This window comes from Schistocerca cancellata, chromosome 7 (assembly GCF_023864275.1).
Source record: "Schistocerca cancellata isolate TAMUIC-IGC-003103 chromosome 7, iqSchCanc2.1, whole genome shotgun sequence".
NCBI classification, from domain to species: domain Eukaryota; kingdom Metazoa; phylum Arthropoda; class Insecta; order Orthoptera; family Acrididae; genus Schistocerca; species Schistocerca cancellata.
The window spans coordinates 117,125,110-117,143,503 of record NC_064632.1 but is presented as its reverse complement, the minus strand read 5'-3'; the positions used below and the strand labels follow the sequence as shown (position 1 = coordinate 117,143,503).

The 18,394-nt window shown below is 37.5% G+C and overlaps 1 protein-coding gene across 2 annotated transcripts in view; it reads left to right on the top strand.

The window, feature by feature from the left end:
- Positions 1-18,394, top strand: part of LOC126092071 (rab3 GTPase-activating protein non-catalytic subunit) — a 217,495-nt gene that overhangs the window by 31,218 nt on the left and 167,883 nt on the right. For both annotated transcript variants that reach the window (XM_049907488.1, XM_049907490.1), the window contains exon 8: positions 6,125-6,264. In XM_049907488.1, coding sequence (XP_049763445.1) covers positions 6,125-6,264 — 140 coding nt within the window. The remainder of the gene's footprint in view (positions 1-6,124; positions 6,265-18,394) is intronic.

Genomic DNA, 18,394 nt, shown 5'->3' with positions numbered 1-18,394 from the left:
GGCATAAGAAGTCAGCCTCATTCTGCCAACGGCCTTGTCAAAGAGGGCGGAGGAGCGGATAGAGGTTCAGGGCACTCTCTTGTCCTAGGGGTGGGAAATTGCCCCTAAAGGCAGAAGAATCAGCAATGATCAACGACATGAGGATGCAGAAGGCAATGGAAACCACTGCATTAAAGACACGTAACGTGTATCCATAGGACATGTGGCCTGTATTTGAAGAAGTGTCATGATGATCTCTCCATTGGCAAAAGATTCCGGAATAGTCCCCCATTCGGATCTCCGGGAGGGGACTGCCAAGGGGGAGGTTACCATGAGAAAAAGATTGAATAATCAACGAAAGGATAACGTTCTACGAGTTGGGGCGTGGAATGTCAGAAGCTTGAACGTGGTAGGGAAACTAGAAAATCTGAAAAGGGAAATGTAACGGCTCAATCTAGATATAGTAGGGGTCAGTGAAGTGAAGTGGAAGGAAGACAAGGATTTCTGGTCAGATGAGTATCGGGTAATATCAACAGCAGCAGAAAATGGTATAACAGGTGTAGGATTCGTTATGAATAGGAAGGTAGGGCAGAGGGTGTGTTACTGTGAACAGTTCAGTGACCGGGTTGTACTAATCAGAATCGACAGCAGACCAACACCGACAACGATAGTTCAGGTATACATGTCGACTTCGCAAGCTGAAGATGAACAGATAGAGAAAGTGTATGAGGATATTGAAAGGGTAATGCAGTATGTAAAGGGGGATGAAAATCTAATAGTCATGGGCGACTGGAATGCAGTTGTAGGGGAAGGAGTAGAAGAAAAGATTACAGGAGAATATGGGCTTGGGACAAGGAATGAAAGAGGAGAAAGACTAATTGAGTTCTGTAACAAGTTTCAGCTAGTAATAGCGAATACCCTGTTCAAGAATCACAAGAGGAGGAGGTATACTTGGAAAAGGCCAGGAGATACGGGAAGATTCCAATTAGATTACATCATGGTCAGACAGAGATTCCGAAATCAGATACTGGATTGTAAGGCATACCCAGGAGCAGATATAGACTCAGATCACAATATAGTAGTGATGAAGAGTAGGCTGAAGTTCAAGACATTAGTCAGGAAGAATGAATACGCAAAGAAGTGGGATACGGAAGTACTAAGGAATGACGAGATACGTTTGAAGTTCTCTAACGCTATAGATACAGCAATAAGGAATAGCGCAGTAGGCAGTACAGTTGAAGAGAAATGGACATTTGTAAAAAGGGCCATCACAGAAGTTGGGAAGGAAAACATAGGTACAAAGAAGGTAGCTGCAAAGAAACCATGGGTAACAGAAGAAATACTTCAGTTGATTGATGAAAGGAGGAAGTACAAACATGTTCCGGGAAAATCAGGAATACAGAAATACAAGTCGCTGAGGAATAAAATAAATAGGAAGTGCAGGGAAGCTAAAATGAAATGGCTGCAGGAAAAATGTGAAGACATCGAAAAAGATATGATTGTCGGAAGGACAGACTCAGCATACAGGAAAGTCAAAACAACCTTTGGTGACATTGAAAGCAATGGTAGTAACATTAAGAGAGCAACGGGAATTCCACTGTTAAATGCAGAGGAGAGAGCAGATATGTGGAAAGAATACATTGAAAGCCTCTATGAGGGTGAAGATTTGTCTGATGTGATAGAAGAAGAAACAGGAGTCGATTTAGAAGAGATAGGGGATCCAGTATTAGAATCGGAATTTAAAAGAGCTTTGGAGGACTTACGGTCAAATAAGGCAGAAGGGATAGATAACATTCCATCAGAATTTCTAAAATCATTGGGGGAAGTGGCAACAAAACGACTATTCACATTGGTGTTTAGAATATATGAGTCTGGTGATATACCATCTGACTTCCGGAAAAGCATCATCCACACAATTCCGAAGACGGCAAGAGCTGACAAGTGCGAGAATTATCGCACAATCAGCTTAACAACTCATGCATCGAAGCTGCTTACAAGAATAATATACAGAAGAATGGAAAAGAAAATTGAGAATGTGCTAGGTGACGATCAGTTTGGCTTTAGGAAAAGTAAAGGGACGAGAGAGGCAATTCTGACGTTACGGCTAATAATGGAAGCAAGGCTAAAGAAAAATCAAGACACTTTCATAGGATTTGTTGACCTGGAAAAAGCGTTCGACAATATAAAATGGTGCAAGCTGTTCGAGATTCTGAAAAAAGTAGGGGTAAGCTATAGGGAGAGACGGGTCACATACAATATGTACAACAACCAAGAGGGAATAATAAGAGTGGGGGACGATCAAGAACGAAGTGCTCATATTAAGAAGGGTGTAAGACAAGGCTGTAGCCTTTCGCCCCTACTCTTCAATGTGTACATCGAGGAAGCAATGATGGAAATAAAAGAAAGGTTCAGGAGTGGAATTAAAATACAAGGTGAAAGGATATCAATGATACGATTCGCTGATGACATTGCTATCCTGAGTGAAAGTGAAGAAGAATTAAATGATCTGCTGAACGGAATGAACAGTCTAATGAGTACACAGTACGGTTTGAGAGTAAATCGGAGGAAGACGAAGGTAATGAGAAGTAGTAGAAATGAGAACAGCGAGAAACTTAACATCAGGATTGATGGTCACGAAGTCAATGAAGTTAAGGAATTCTGCTACCTAGGCAGTAAAATAACCAATGACGGACGGAGCAAGGAGGACATCAAAAGCAGACTCGCTATGGCAAAAAAGGCATTTCTGGCCAAGAGAAGTCTACTAATATCAAATACCAGCCTTAATTTGAGGAAGAAATTTCTGAGGATGTACGTCTGGAGTAAAGCATTGTATGGTAGTGAAACATGGACTGTGGGAAAACCGGAACAGAAGAGATTCAAAGCATTTGAGATGTGGTGCTATAGACGAATGTTGAAAATTAGGTGGACTGATAAGGTAAGGAATGAGGAGGTTCTACGCAGAATCGGAGAGGAAATGAATATGTGGAAAACACTGATAAGGAGAAGGGACAGGATGTTAGGACATCTGCTAAGACATGAGGGAATGACTTCCATGGTACTAGAGGGAGCTGTAGAGGGCAAAAACTGTAGAGGAAGACAGAGATTGGAATACGTCAAGCAAATAATTGAGAATGTAGGTTGCAAGTGCTACTCTGAGATGAAGAGGTTAGCACAGGAAAGGAATTCGTGGCGGGCCACATCAAACCAGTCGGTAGACTGATGACCAAAAAAAAAAAAAAAAAGAAACAGGTATAGTGCCTAAGTCATTTTGGAATTGGTTTTGATCTTTTGATGTAAATTACAGCATCATCTGCAAGCAATGTAAGAAGGCTGCTCACATTGTTTCCTATACCATTTATATTGACCAGAAACATCAGAAGACCTACACCAATTCCTTGGGGAATGCTAGATATCACTTATGTTTTACTGAATGATTTTCCGTTAATTAACTTTCTGACAGGAAATCACGAATTCAGTCACAAAACTGAAGTGATACTCCATAGACATGCAATTTGATTAGATGTCTCTTTGTGCAGGACAGTGTCAAAAGCCTCACGTAAATTAAGAAACATTGATTACTTTTTGTAACTGTCGAGCTAATTGTGTTTCACTAGAACAATATTTTCTTAATCCGTGTCGCCTATGTGTCAATAGATCATTTTCTTCATGGTAATTCATGGTCTTCGAACACAGTACATGTTCCAAAATCCTACTGCATCTCAACATTAGTGATATTGGTATGTAATTCAGCAGATTACTCCCATTTTCTTTCTTGAGTTTTGGTGTGACCTGTGCAACTTTCCAGTCTTCAGGTACGGATTTTTCGCCAAGTGAGCGATTGTGTGATTGGCAAGTATGAGGCTATTGTATCAGCATACTCTGAAAGGAGGGACGAACTTGCCTTTATTACGTGATCTAAACTACTTTCCTACACATATAGTATTTACTTCTGCAGTATTCATTTTAGTAGCTGTTCTTGGTTCGAATTGTTGAGTATTTCCTTCATCTTCTTTGGTGAAGGAGTTTGCCTGTGGCTAACTCCTGTCAAGTGGTTGTACCGGTGAGTGGTTGGTACAAAAAGGCTGTGGCACCCATCTTAACATGGTTATGTAAGCAGGTTGGAGTATGAAGTGAACACATAAAGACAGAGCAGTGACCAGGTTTGTGGAAGGCGAATGCTCCACAGAGGTGGTATGGCGCAATGTGAAGTGTTGTTTCCGCATTGCGCCTCCGTTGGCTGGCCAATGATCGTGGAAGTACGTGCCACCAGGGGGCCGGTCAAGGTCCCAACAGTGTTTTGCTCCCACAGACACAGCCGATCCACCATCACTACACAGTACACAGCACAAGGGTGCACTCCTCCATGGCACCAAGAATGCGTCCTGCCACTCTCTCCACTCTGATGTGACTACTTCGATAATGAGAGAGATTACTGTCTGTTGGAAGCCTGTAATGGGCTATCCGAACTTCCAAGTTACATTTTAAAAGTAAAGATTGTTTGTTACCAGTTTTATATGCCAACATAACATTTCCCGACACTTTAGCACAACAAACCATACTAAAACTGACGCATTTTGGTGGAATCTTCAGTTCAGTGTGTCACGGAAACTGAACATTTTTGTAGTACGCAAGTATAAATATGAAAACCATCAAATTAAGTTTCTAAGCACAGACATCAGTACGGCATCTGCTCCAATTGCTTCTGTCAGCCAATCTCAACATACATCATGTGACCTCAGTAGTCAGTCACAGCACAAGAAATATGGCTGTCTCATGTTGCGGTTAGTTGTGGACATAATAGCACACCATATATTCAATTAATACTCTTGGTTACGATAATAATTTGACTTTTTCTTCTGAATACACAACTCATGAGGTGCAGTAGCTAAACAAAATTGTTAATTTTGTGCTGGCTTGCTGCAGGATCCAAGTTGTTGTCAGTGTTTTAATGATGAAGTTACTACAGGATCAAATATGTATTATGACAATTGAAGATGGGTGCAAGCCCAAAACGCGTTTTGGCATAAATAAAAATACATAAAAATGTCCTTGGTTGCTGGCAATACATTTATTTCACTTGACTCCCGACTATTTCTGTTGTATTACCCACGTTAAGTGAATTCATTTGTTACCACTATGTATAATGCTTAACTGTCCTATGTTGCTTTTACTGTCTTTCTAAATTAATTTCTCTCAGTATTGCCATTATCATAACCAGAATCAGTTTCTCTCTCTCTCTCTCTCTCTCTCTCTCTCCCTCCCTCCCTCCCTCCCTCCCTCCTTCCCCCCCTCCCTCCCCCTCCCCCTCGCCCTCTCCCCCCCTCGCCCTCTCTCCCCCTCCCCCTGCCCCCATCGCCCCTCCCCCCCAGTTCTCCTTAGATTTAGATAATGGTGAATAAACTTACTTTTGATTGTCTTTTATGGTTTCTTACAGTATTCATCATATTATTGCCTTTCTCGATTCACTTTCTTCAGACAACCTGTCATGGCCACCAAGTTATAAGTAAGCTGGTAGTAAAGTTGCATTGGAGATGAAGTTGATGGATTTTAATGCGGCCATAACACTGTGCTTGATAAATAACAGTTGACAAATGTAACTTTTGGGAAACTTGAGCATGACTGAGCAGTCCTTAAGATGTTGGATTATCATGTGGGGTAACAGAGCCATCCAGAGCTAGGTTTTCTGCGGTTTTTCGAAATCACTTGTAGAAGTTACCTGGCTGGTTCTTTTGAAAAGGACATGTAGAATTTCCACATTTCCTCACACTAAATTTGTGCTCAAGAGTGTAATGATTATACTTTCTGTTATATGCAGTCCTACAAACAGTGTTAAGTACAGTAGTAGTGTTAATTGAATTTTTTGATTAAAAGAAGACAATAATATGAAAAAAGAAACTCTTTCTTGGTATTTATTTTTGTTCTAATTACAATAATGTTATGTTGAACTTACACTAAATATACGGCTAATATGAAATATCGGTTCTGTTTTTGGGAGTGAGCCTCCACTACACTTTAATAACTGTCACTCACAGTTTAGATTGTTTCTGGTAATTTGGAACTTAATAAGTAAGTTTTTAATTTGATTTGTTGTTGTTGTTGTTGAAAGTTTTAGAATCGACTAACATACATGTAAGTTACATTTCAGGTTTGGTCTGTGTGATCAGATGAGGAATGGTGATAAAGTTATTATTTCTCCAAATAGAAGACTGTCTGTCGTAACAGACAGTCTTGGAAGAATTGTTTTAATAGACAATCATAAAGGAATTGCACTTCGTATGTGGAAAGGTATGTTCTCATACTTGCTACATGGAAAAGTATTTGTTCACTGTTGCATTGTACTTTGGGCATAGTCCATATCAATTCAGGTAGGCTAGGAAAAAATCTTACCTTCATAGTCTCGGATGTTTTTGAATTTAGCATATGTTAAAATGAATGACTAAGCAAGGAACACTTTTTTTTTTTTTTTTTTTTTTTTTTTTTTTTTTTTTTTTTTTTTTTTTCTTTTTCCTCCAAAAAAATTTCTGCTCCGAGATACAAACCTCCAAAGATGACACTGTACATACCATTTTGAAGATGCGAAATGTAGAAAAAATTTTAAAATGCTGTATCTCTGGAATAGTTCTACATATTTTGTTGGGCTTTTTTTATTTGAAAGATAATTGCTTTATGATTACAAAGAAACCCCCCATTTGGACTTACCTGTCAAAGTTCTTAAATTTTTTATTTATTATTATTTTTTTAAAAATACCAATCCATAATTTTTTTTCTCTTCCCTGTTGATTACTACTGTATATGTCTGTGTTCCCTGAAAAGGAGAGCTCCCACTTTTAAGTTGAACAGCTTTTATAAACAATTGAAATTTTGCTGTACGTAAAACCCATTTTATCATCACATAACAGGCTCTCAAAAATCAAAACCTAGCCTTATTTAACATAATTTTAGTTTTGAAAGATGAAGAAAACACTCATTTTTCAAGCATTTTAAATGGTTACAAAATGTGTGTGAAAGGTCCAAAGACTTAAAATTTTCAATTTATACAACCTCTGTGCACTCTGTTTTGTACTGAAATTAGCCAGTCAGTGGACTTAAAATATGTTCCACTGCTTCAGTATCTTCCTTTGATATAGAGTGATGCCTTCCTGTTGAACCAAGAGGAACTGGAGCACTTACAATCTTCAAAACATTGTGAATAGGAAGTGAGCACTGATGGCGTTGTTGCTGTCCTTCAGCTGGAAACCTATATCCAGCAGCTGGTCCATGTGGTAGCATGAAGTTCACTACAGTTATGTTTAACTCATAACTGGTGTCTATAATCTCTGCAATCTACCAGTCACAGTCATACACACATGCAACAAACATCCCCCCTTCTCAGATTGTGAATCTGAATATTATCCTGCTGTTTCTGAGGTGTTGGCCGAACAAATGAAATTTCTTCTTTCTTGCTCTTTAAAGTGCATGCAATATGAGTTTGTACATCACACATCCAAAAATGTGTCTTCTGAATTCCTTTCACAGGAGTAGTTTGTTTGGACCATTCTTCTTCTTTCTGCTCACTGAATTCTTCGATTTCCTCTTTGGACAAAAGAATAAGGGCTGTGGATGTGTAAGATTTCACGATGCTCGTAAAATCCTCAACATTCTGAATTGCAGCTGTATTTTATCTGGAAAGATTGTTTTGTAGCATGGTACTTCAGCAGGCCACCTACACCATCACAAGGCCACTTCCCGTGGCCAGTAGCACTGTGTACCTAGTCAGTTGGCACAAGCGAACGGTTTTTAAAATGACTAGGAGCACTATCAGGAATAATGATGATCATCTCTGCCCGTCTTTGCTGTTGAAGAATTTTGTGCATTGCTAGCAAAGCACGTGCTGAGTCATGTTCTGTGTCATCACTTCACTCCTATAAAAATTGAAACCCGGTCAATACTCAAATGATACCCTTGTGCTTCTTGTGGGAGAATTACAGACCAATTCTCAGCAAAATCACAGTGAAGCACTAAACATTGTTCATCAGCCTGTACATACCCTTTCACTTCTGCAATGTGTTGTTCTTGCAATTTCTTCAGATGCTGGTGTGTCACTGCTTTCACTGACCATTTACCAAGTTTATCAATGAAACTGTCAAAGGTAACAGTTTTCTTAATTAGTTTATTTTCCTCCCATGTTGCATACGTAATTTCTGCAGAGTTATATGCTACATCTTCCAGACCAAGTGTCTGTAAAGACAGTCCTCCCTTTCAAGGGCAGACACCACATTCTTGAAACAAACAAGTCTCTCACTTTACGTTACAGGCTACTAATGACTTTGCACGCCCAACCAAGGTGTCATATGTCACATGCTCCCATAAGTTCTTCAAAGTTATCACACAAAGCTCAAAATTCATGCAGTACAAAGATAAAAAGACATCTCTGGGTGGGTGTGGAACTACCCACTTAGGTTGTAGTGCATAAAATGTTGATCTTCCAATATGTGAAGTTGTATACTTGCTCTTATAAATTGCAAAAGTTTCTTTAATACAGTGATTCATGTAGCTCTTCACTTTCACAACTTTTTGACCTTACAGATACGGTTTTAGTGTCTTTTTTTCACTCTTGCGAGAACAGTCTCATTTATCTTTCAGATAAAATGACTACACTATTTCAACTTGAGCTGCTTCTACAAGATGACCATAATAGGGATCTGGTCTTCCAAAGACTCCATTTACAGATCCCACATTTCTTGATTTGTCTACCATGTACTTTGATACTGATGGAACATGGTTCAAAATTGTTTTCTTTGAAAGTCTCTCTGGAATAGTATTTAAAACTTGCACCTTTTCACTATAGGATGCACAGTATTCAACAGCTGAGTTGACATTTGTGAAAAATTCATGGCAAGAGGTACAAGAGTGCTTTTATTCACTTTATTTGGTAGATGGAATTTGTACTCTGAAGAGTGTGGTCAGTTTTGCTGTAGTGTATTCATCCATAGCTTTAGTAATTTCTCTGTGTTTTCTTGATGCATAGATCTTATGACTCGACTTCACTGAGCATGGTTTCTTAACGGGACTAACACCTACCTCTGTAGCTGACTGATTCAGGGTATTTAATTCTTCCGTTATTGATACAAAATCTGCATGAAGGGAGGCTTCACGTTGTTCAGATACTATCATTGTTGTTATTCTGTCTAAACATTTAGAACACTAAAAGTTGTCACTGGGAACATCTTCACTTTGTAACAGAGTCTTCAAGTGAGAACACTTATTCCCAACCTGAACAAAGTCTGTTTTTTTGTTTGTCATATATATCTCTCTGTTACTGATATGAAAATAGTCAGGACACTACTCTCCTGTGGCCTCATCAGAAGACATTTCAAACAGTCCTTTTCACATAACACACTAAACTGTGTCAACTGACAAATTCCGTACGAAAACACAGAACTCACTGGATGGTCTCAGATTTCTTAGAAGTCTCTTCAGTAAACAAATTAGCGCTGAACAACTACAGTACAGAAACCTGCAATGAACAGCCATGACAAAGAAACTGACAAGAAACTACAACAAAGTGTAGGAAATATCTGCAGTAATGAAAGTGAAAAGAAATAATTGTAACAAAGGAAGTGATAAGAAATAACTGTAACAATGACAATAGACATAAACATTGTAACAGAGAAATCAGTAAGAAACAAACACAGTGAAGACATACATTACCCTTGAAAGGGTTGTTTTTTTTTTAAGTGGAAGCTCTCCTCTCCAGAGAATATAGTACTACATGGTACTAATAAAAAAATCTAACTTTTCTGGACTGGCATTTTCGAAAAAAAAATTTTCTGTAAATTATAAAAAAAATTGAAAAGGCAACAGTAAAAGAACTTTGACAGATATGTCCAAAAGTAGGATACTATTGTAATCATAAAACAAGTATCTTTCAAATAAAAAAACTCTAACAAAATATCTAGAACTACTACAGAGATACAGCATTTTAAATTTTTTTCCGAAATTTGCATCTTCAGAATGGTGTTTGCAGTGTCATCTTTGGAGGCCTGTATCTCGGGGCAGGAATTTAACAAAAAAAAAAAAAAAAATGTGTTTCTTACTTCTGAATTTCAACATATGCTAAATTCAATAACATCCAAGACTGTGAAAATAAACCCCCTGCCTGAAGTGATACAGATTATGCCTTTGTTTCATTTCAAAGATTTTTCCTGTACAACTGAGTGTAGGTCTTTTTTACTTCTAAATTGTGATGGCAGTCCACTGTGGAATGTGTTGTGGTTACTTGCGTACTGCAGTATGGTACTGGGTACATAAACTGACACTGCATGAAGAGGTGAGACATGAATGTTAAAGTAACAAAGATCATTATTGAAAATTGCCTACATTAAACAATGGGCTACAAAACTCACTTGAGATATTACAAGCAGTAAAATTTTTTTTACAATACTTTTCTAGTCGTAAAAAAAAAAAAATTGTAACTCTTGCTGGAAAGAAAGTAGATTATATTTCAATAGCTTGTAATTACCACTGGATGACACAGTTTGATGAAACTGAAAATATAGTAATTTTGGATGAAATGCTTGCCAACAAAACTCTTATGAGCTGTGGCCGAATTGGTGGTAGTAGCTACCATGGTCACAGGCAATTAGGGTCCCTAAGCCTCACACGAAATATTTGTACAAATACTGGCACAGAAGTATAATGAATAGGAGATAGTAAAACGTAGGTCCTGTTCATGCAACAATTTGGTAGCCACCTCAGTAATCGTTTACTCTGGTTAGGTGGCTGCACACCACTAGGAAATATATTGCAACCTTACTCTGCAAGTACCTACATCTCTCATGACATAGTTGATGTTCTACCCAAGCAGCAGGGTTCGTTATTGCTAAACATGTGCATGAAAAAGAAAAGATAGATAAATTTATGGGAAACTGGCATTTAGGACCCCCATCATGGCAATGTTGAATGTCTGTACTTTAATAGTTGTCTGAGAGACACTTGCAGTCACATTTAACATTATTTACAAATTTTCCTTGACATTGCATTTAAAATGTTTATTTCTATTTCTTCTGTTTCAGCAATCCTTACCAATCTGTTATTTGTTGATTCATTTTAAAATTATTTTTCTCATGTTTTTCATTGTCATTTGTTCATGTTTGTTATTTACATACATTGTTACTGAAATAGTTATGTAGAGCATCATGGAAAGTGTATATAAAACTATTTAATTTTAATTGCTGACCATGCAAAGATGTATACCATACACCACCTGATAATATCTCCCTCTAATCCAAAGTTATTGCATCTTTTTGTTAAATAATTTCCCAACAGCTTCATAAATTTTATGCCAGTAGTGCTACATCTGTGAAGATTTGAAACTAGTTTGTATGTTACCCAGAAGAGGTGCTGCCATAGCTCTTGTTTATTGTTTACCAGCATCCCTTCTGTTGGACTAATGCTGAAGTTCAGTCCAAAACAGTACTATTTCATTAATTTTAATGGCTGCAAACAATGCTAAACTCAGTGCGGTTAGTGTTAGGTTGACAGTGTTAGGCGACAAAGCACTAGTGGCACAAATTGTTCTGACTTGTAACAACTTCTACCAATTTAGAACTAGGGACTAGGGAGCTCATACCTTGAGAGACTCGGCCACATAATGTTTGTAAACGGTACTTGAAAGCCAGTGGTATTTTCACTGTGTCCCTCTGTGAACATAGGAAATCCCATCGAAAACCCATTTCAAACCCTCTGTGCAGTCTATAACTAAGTACATTGGTGAATGTACGCTAGTATGGCACAATAGATACAGTTGGCCCTGGATGTTTCCCGACTGATGTTTATTGCTTTTCTGATATCAAACTAGAGTTGTGATGATTATGTCTGGTTGTGATGATTATGTCTAAGTACATGTTCACAAAAATAAACACGTAATGTCTGTTTGTTTTGAATCATCTGTGAGCAATCCAAGTACAAAGTTTAACTATCTTCAAAACTGCTCTTTTATCACGGTTAGTACACACATGAACGAGATGCAACATAAACATTCTAACAATTTGTCGTCAGCATGTAATCTGAACCTAACATTTGCCACTGATAACTTGGTATTGCTTACACTGATTTTAGTGTATTATATACCAAACAACTATAATTGATGCATGTTTTACTGCAAGGAAAAGTTACACGAGGCCACCAAATATGTGCAATGTGTTAACCTGGTAAAGATATAATCTTTCTAGCTTATACATTGTCTTACCAAAAGAGTAGATGATTTCAGAGTTTCTGTTGACATTTTGAACACAACAAAATAATGTCTCTCCATATTTTTGTACAAACTGTTAAATGGCAAACACTGAAAGAAGATCTTGTAGTAGTAAGTAGTAGTAGTAGTAGTAGTAGTAGTAGTTCTTGTTTTGTTTTTGTTTGATGCAGTTCTCCATGCTGCTCTATCCTCTGCAAGCCTCTCCGTCTCCATATAACTACTGCAGCCTACATCCTTTTGAACCTGCTTACTATATTGATCTCATATTCTCCCTCTACAATTTTTATCACTCTTCCCAGTACTTCCCTCCAGTACTAAATTGGTGATTCCTTGATGTCTCAGAATATGTCCTATCAGCTGATCCCTTCTTTTAGTCAAGGTATACCACAAATTTCATTTCTCACCAATTTTATCCTGATTGGTTACCTGATCTACCTATCTAATCTTCAGCAGTCTTCTGCACCCCCACATTTCAAAAGGTTCTATTCTCTTTGTGTGTGAACCGTTTATCTTCCACATTTCATTTCAATACAAGAATTTTAGGAAAAGGACCCGTTCCCGTTGAGTTTCAGACATACACAATGAAAAGATTGTTACACGTTGTAGCTTTTGACCAAAGCATTCTTCATCACACACATACGACAGCTATAATGTGTAACAGTCTTTTCATTGTACCTGCCTGCAACTCTTTGGGCCATCTTAACTGTGGGCAACAGTCTTTCCTTCTAATATTGTTGATATTCCAGCCTGAGTTTTGAATTGTTTGATTTCACTACCATACATTGGTACACTCCAGACAAACACCTTCAGAAAAGACTTCAAAACACTTAAAATCTGTATTCAATGTTCACAAATTTCTCTTCTTCAGAAACACTTTTCTTGTCATTGCCAGTCTATATTTTGTATCCTCTCTACTTCAGCTATCGCCAGTTACAGCGAAACTACACTTTTACACTTTTTCAAGGTACTTAAAAAGGCGTAAAATGCGGTAAAATATAAACTTTGGGAAATAATGTTTTAAGCTGTAAAAGTTACGTATAGGCTCCCCCCTCCTTGCATTTTCATAGTTTATTTATGGTATATTTACATAATAGGTATCAAAATACTCATTAGGGACTTGTTTATTATCCAATAAAGGGATCTAAATTTTCTATTGTTTTCCCACTGACGTAATGGAACTGATTAACTGTCTGGGAAGTAGAAACATTTTGGCTTAATTTCGTTCAGCATAATCATTGTTTTTGGGAAGCATGCAAATGTGATTAATTATTTAAATAATGAAATATTTCATCAGTTGCATATTTTTTCATGCTTAGAATGATGCTTTACAAGAATTTATTCTCATTGTGAAACACACATATTTACATACATATTTTTTGTGATGTTTGCATATCTGCTGATGTGCATCTCTTGCAATCTAATCACCATTTTGAGGTTAGATGTCAACACTCTACAAGTGGCCAAACAACAAAACATGTGAAATGTGCTTTTGAGCTGTCATAATGAGAGCAACAATCACAGAGTTGCACATGTATCGTAGAGACTGAAAACTGTTCCGATTGGCCATTATTCGAACGAATGTTTTTATTCCCATCAGTCACCAAGCCAAGTAATTGTTGGCATTGGAAGGAAATAAAGCATGAATTGTTCCGACTTTTACAAATTCACACCTTTTGAGTAGAATATTGTGATTTCAACAAACTTAACCAAATAACAGTTGTAAACACTGCTTAAAGGCCAATGCCATGCCTGCATCATTTTATGTCAATTACGTCATTTTTGTCTCCACGAACATTGTTTCATAAAGCATAAATTGTTGAAAAATTATAATTACAATAAAGTAAAATTAGGTGCGAATTGACATTTAGAATGTAGGAAAATTGACAGGAGCAATAAAAAATGTCATATTTTGTGCTGCCATATAGCGAAACTCATCTACTATTTTTAGTGTCTCATTTCCTAATCCAATTCTCTCTGTCTTGCATGATTTCTGTTAACTTTGTTCTGCTTTTGTATCTTATATCCTCCTTGCAAAACATTACCCATTCTGTTCAGTTGGTTTTCCAGGTCCGTTCCTGTCTCTGACAGAATTGCAATGTCATCGAAGGTTTTATTTCTTCTCACTGAACTTTAATACCTTCTCAAGATTATTCTTTGATTTCCATTACTGCGTGTTCAATGTACATGTTGAATAACATCCGGGATATGCTACAACCGTGTCTCACTCCCTTCTCAACGAGTGCTTCCTTTTTATGCCTGTCTATTCTGATGTCTGCCATCTGCTTTCTGTGCAGATCATATGTAACATTTTGCTCTCTATATTTTATCACTGCTACCCTCAGAATTTCAGAGAGTGTGTTCCAGTCAATATTATCAAAAGCTTTCTCCAGATCTACAAAAAATTTTAAAAATAGGTTTGCTTCTCCTTAACTTTTCTTCCAAGATAAGTCATAGAGTCAGTATTGCCTTGTGTGTTCCTACATTTCTTCAGAATCCGAACTGATTCTCCATGATTTTGGCTTGTACTAGTTTTTTCATTATTCTGTCAGTAATTTGTGTTGGTGTTTTGCAGCCATCTCTTATTAAACTGATAGTTCAGTAATATTCACACCAGTCAGCACCTGCTTTCATTGAAGTTGGAACATTCGCCTTTAAGTCTGAGGGTATTTCCCCTTTCTCATACATCTTGCATATCAGATGGAATAGTTTTTTTGTGGCTCTCTCTCCCGAGAATATCAGTAGTTTTGAGATAATGTCATCTACTCCAGGGGCCTTGTTTTGACTCAGGTATTTCAGGACTATGTCAAATTCTTCTCTCAGTACCATGTCTCCCATCTCATCTTCATCTACAGCCTCTTCTTTCTATAATATTGCCTGCGAGTTCGTCTCCCTTTTATAGACCTCCTATATAATCCTTCCACCTTTCAGCTTACCCTTCTTTGCTTAGAACTGATTTTCCCTCTGAGCTCTTGAAATTCCCACAGCTGCTTTTCTGTTCTCCAAACATCTCTTTAATTTTCCTATAGGTAGTGTTGTTCTCTTCACTAGTTATATGCTTCTGTATTCTTGCATTTGCCCTGTAGCTGCTCCTGCTTGGCCGTATTAACTTCCTGTCAATCTCATTTTTTTAGCTGTTTTTATTCCCTTTCAGCTGCTTCATTTTCTGCATTTTTATATTTTCTCTGTTCATGAATTAAATTCGATATTTCCTGTAATATCCTGGGATTCCTGCTAAGCCTTGTCTTTTTATCTATTTGACCCTCTGCTGCCTCTTCAATACCCATCTCTCAAAGCTATCTATTTGTCTTTGTTGTTTTCCTTTCCCCTATTTCAGCCAATTGTTGCTAAAGCTTCCTGTGAAACTCTCAAAAACATCTGGTTCTTTCAACGTATGCAGGTCCCATCTCCTTAATTTCTTCATTGTGACAAAATAAAACACTTACAGCTGTCCGTATTATTTTATTTTATTTTGTTGCAACCACTTTCAACGCTTCAGTGCGTTGTCTTCAGGCTGTCGTTGCTGTGGCATGGGTTGATATGATCCCTATATACATCACATCAGTTGGATGTATATCACATCTGGATACGCAGATAATGTGTCAGTACTGCCAGCTGACTCGAGAACCATTCAAATACAATTTGAATGGGTCTTGTGTCAGTTTGCAGTTGATGGTTGGAGTACTGACACATTATCTTTGTATCCAGTAATATATGGGGATCATATTAACCCGTGCCGCATCCTGCTTTCATGATTCTTAAATCAAGTGTTAGCGATGATTAAATTATGCTCTGTGCAAAATTCTACCAGGAGGCTTCCTCTTTCATTACTTTCACACAGTTTATGTTCACCTACTATTTTTCTTTCTCTTCCTTTTCCTACTATCAAATTCCAGTCCCTCATTACAATTAAATTTTCCTCCCCCTTAACTATCTGAATAATTTATTTTATCTTGTCATACAATTTTCAATCTCTTCACCATCTGCAGAGTTGGTTGACATGCAAACTTGTACTACTGTGGTGTGGGGCAGCAGGTAAAAATGCTTGGTTTGTTAGTAATTTTGTAAGTTGAAATGTTTGGTAATCTTGTATGATTTTTGGATATCATAGCCTTTTACAAAGGCCTGAAAACTATTCTTGAACATCCAGTAAGCAATGGAGAACATATTGTTCTTAGTCTTCAGTCCTTAGGTTCACCATTCAGCTCACTGAAAATGAAATAAAATGTTCTAACTCTCAAAGAGTAGTGCAGAGGAGTCGGGAATAATACCAATAAATAAAAGTCCGCTGTCGTTTCAGTGAGAAGTATATTCTGACAAAATATCACAAGCACAAGTATAGGTTTTGAAAACATTAAAGCCTATTCTCTCTTACTGAGCACCTGATGCAGTTCAAATTCAGTTTCTATATGTTGTCCCTAGTTATGTAAAGTTAATTGCTCATCTTAAAAGTGGAGAAATAATCTCAGATGCTCACCACACAGTTTTCTATAATATAGCGGGTGGCACATGAAACAGAACATTAAAAATGATACATAGGTTTGCCAGTAAATCTCTACCCAACTAGGTTCACTTTTACACAGTTTCACAAGTAAGATGCAATATCTCATTCAATCGAAAAATCAATAATGTCACTCGTCATTAACACCTTGTGAGTCTTAAGCGGACTGTCATGGAAAGAATCACAGCACATTCCATAGAGGAGTGTAACATATTCCGTTTGACTGATGATGAACAAATAACTTCCAAACTTTGGTCTTTATATAGATGTGGTGCAGACAGCTAATGAAACACTCACTTTGTGGTTGCATACAGCATTGGAAGCTGTGGTCACCCAGCACCCTTTTTGATTACAAAATTATTTATATCACTGTTAGTCTAAGACCTACAGTGATACCAATTTTTCTCCAAGTAAATGTATATTCTGTTCATATTGTATAAAATTCTCACCCCACTAACTTCTAAACTTTAACCTTAAGAATTTTTCAAGTGGAGCTGGGAACAGATAGTGGCCCCTGAACTGTCTCTTTATTTCTGTATCTTTGTGGAAATAGAATATCATGGTGAAAGTTCGTACAGTTGCATTACTAGGTACTTACGTCAAATATCATGCTGTCATTTTAGCTTTGTATCTAAGGTAAATTAATCTAACAGTGGCAAATCTAGGATGGAATAATGACAATATTATGAAAGGATAGATTTTTAGTCACCATATAGCAGAGATGTTGAATCACAGACAAGTAAACCATAAAGACTGCTAAACAAGTAAGGTCTTCTTCTGAATTATACAACATACACACAAATGCGACTTGCACACACATGACCACTGTCTCTACCTAATGAGCCAGAACTGAAATCCCAGTCCAGGGAATGGAATCATACAGATTCATCACATAGGCAGAAATTTTGTCGCAGTCCCTCTCCTGTCACATTAATTGTCATCATAGCCTATGACATTTGAGCAGTGATTTTGTGCAGTTTCATCTCACTTGGATGAACTGTTAATATACTGTACTACTGTCGCACTTTCCTGCAACAACACCTGCGACAAGCTATTCTGGAGAAACGTCCTGAACGTCTACACAATGCATTAATTCTTGAGGATAACACGAGAGCCTATGTGGCAGTGTGTGTGTGGAATTTGCTCACATGAAGGAGGCTGGGAAATAGAGGAGCATCCACCATACTTGCCATACGATTCATGACCTAATACCAGAACTGAAGACATTACCACAGCAGTGATGTGTGATCTGACAATTTGCTCATGGTGAGGCCACGGGTATTCAACATCCTTCACAGTGTTGGCAGTGTGTGACAGATTTGTTGGGAGACTATTTCTAGGTACTCTCAAGATATCACAGGTCCGTGTTAGTGCCCTATATTATTGTGTACTGTTGTAATTGGCCATCAAACTTGTTTTAAATGACAAAATTTGTTTCGTCTTTTTTCTTATGCTATATCTTTATGGCAGTGTGTGTGTTCATCCATTTCCCTACATGTAAAGTGTATGTATGAATTAACCTTCCATTTACATATTTTAGAATTGTTTGATTCAATACCTTTTTGAGACAAAAAAGTTGCCATGACCTTTACAACGACCTTTGCAGATGTGAATTGTGCCTCAAAATGTGAAAATGCGAAATTACGTAATAGATGCTAGAATAGAATAGAATATTTTTATTA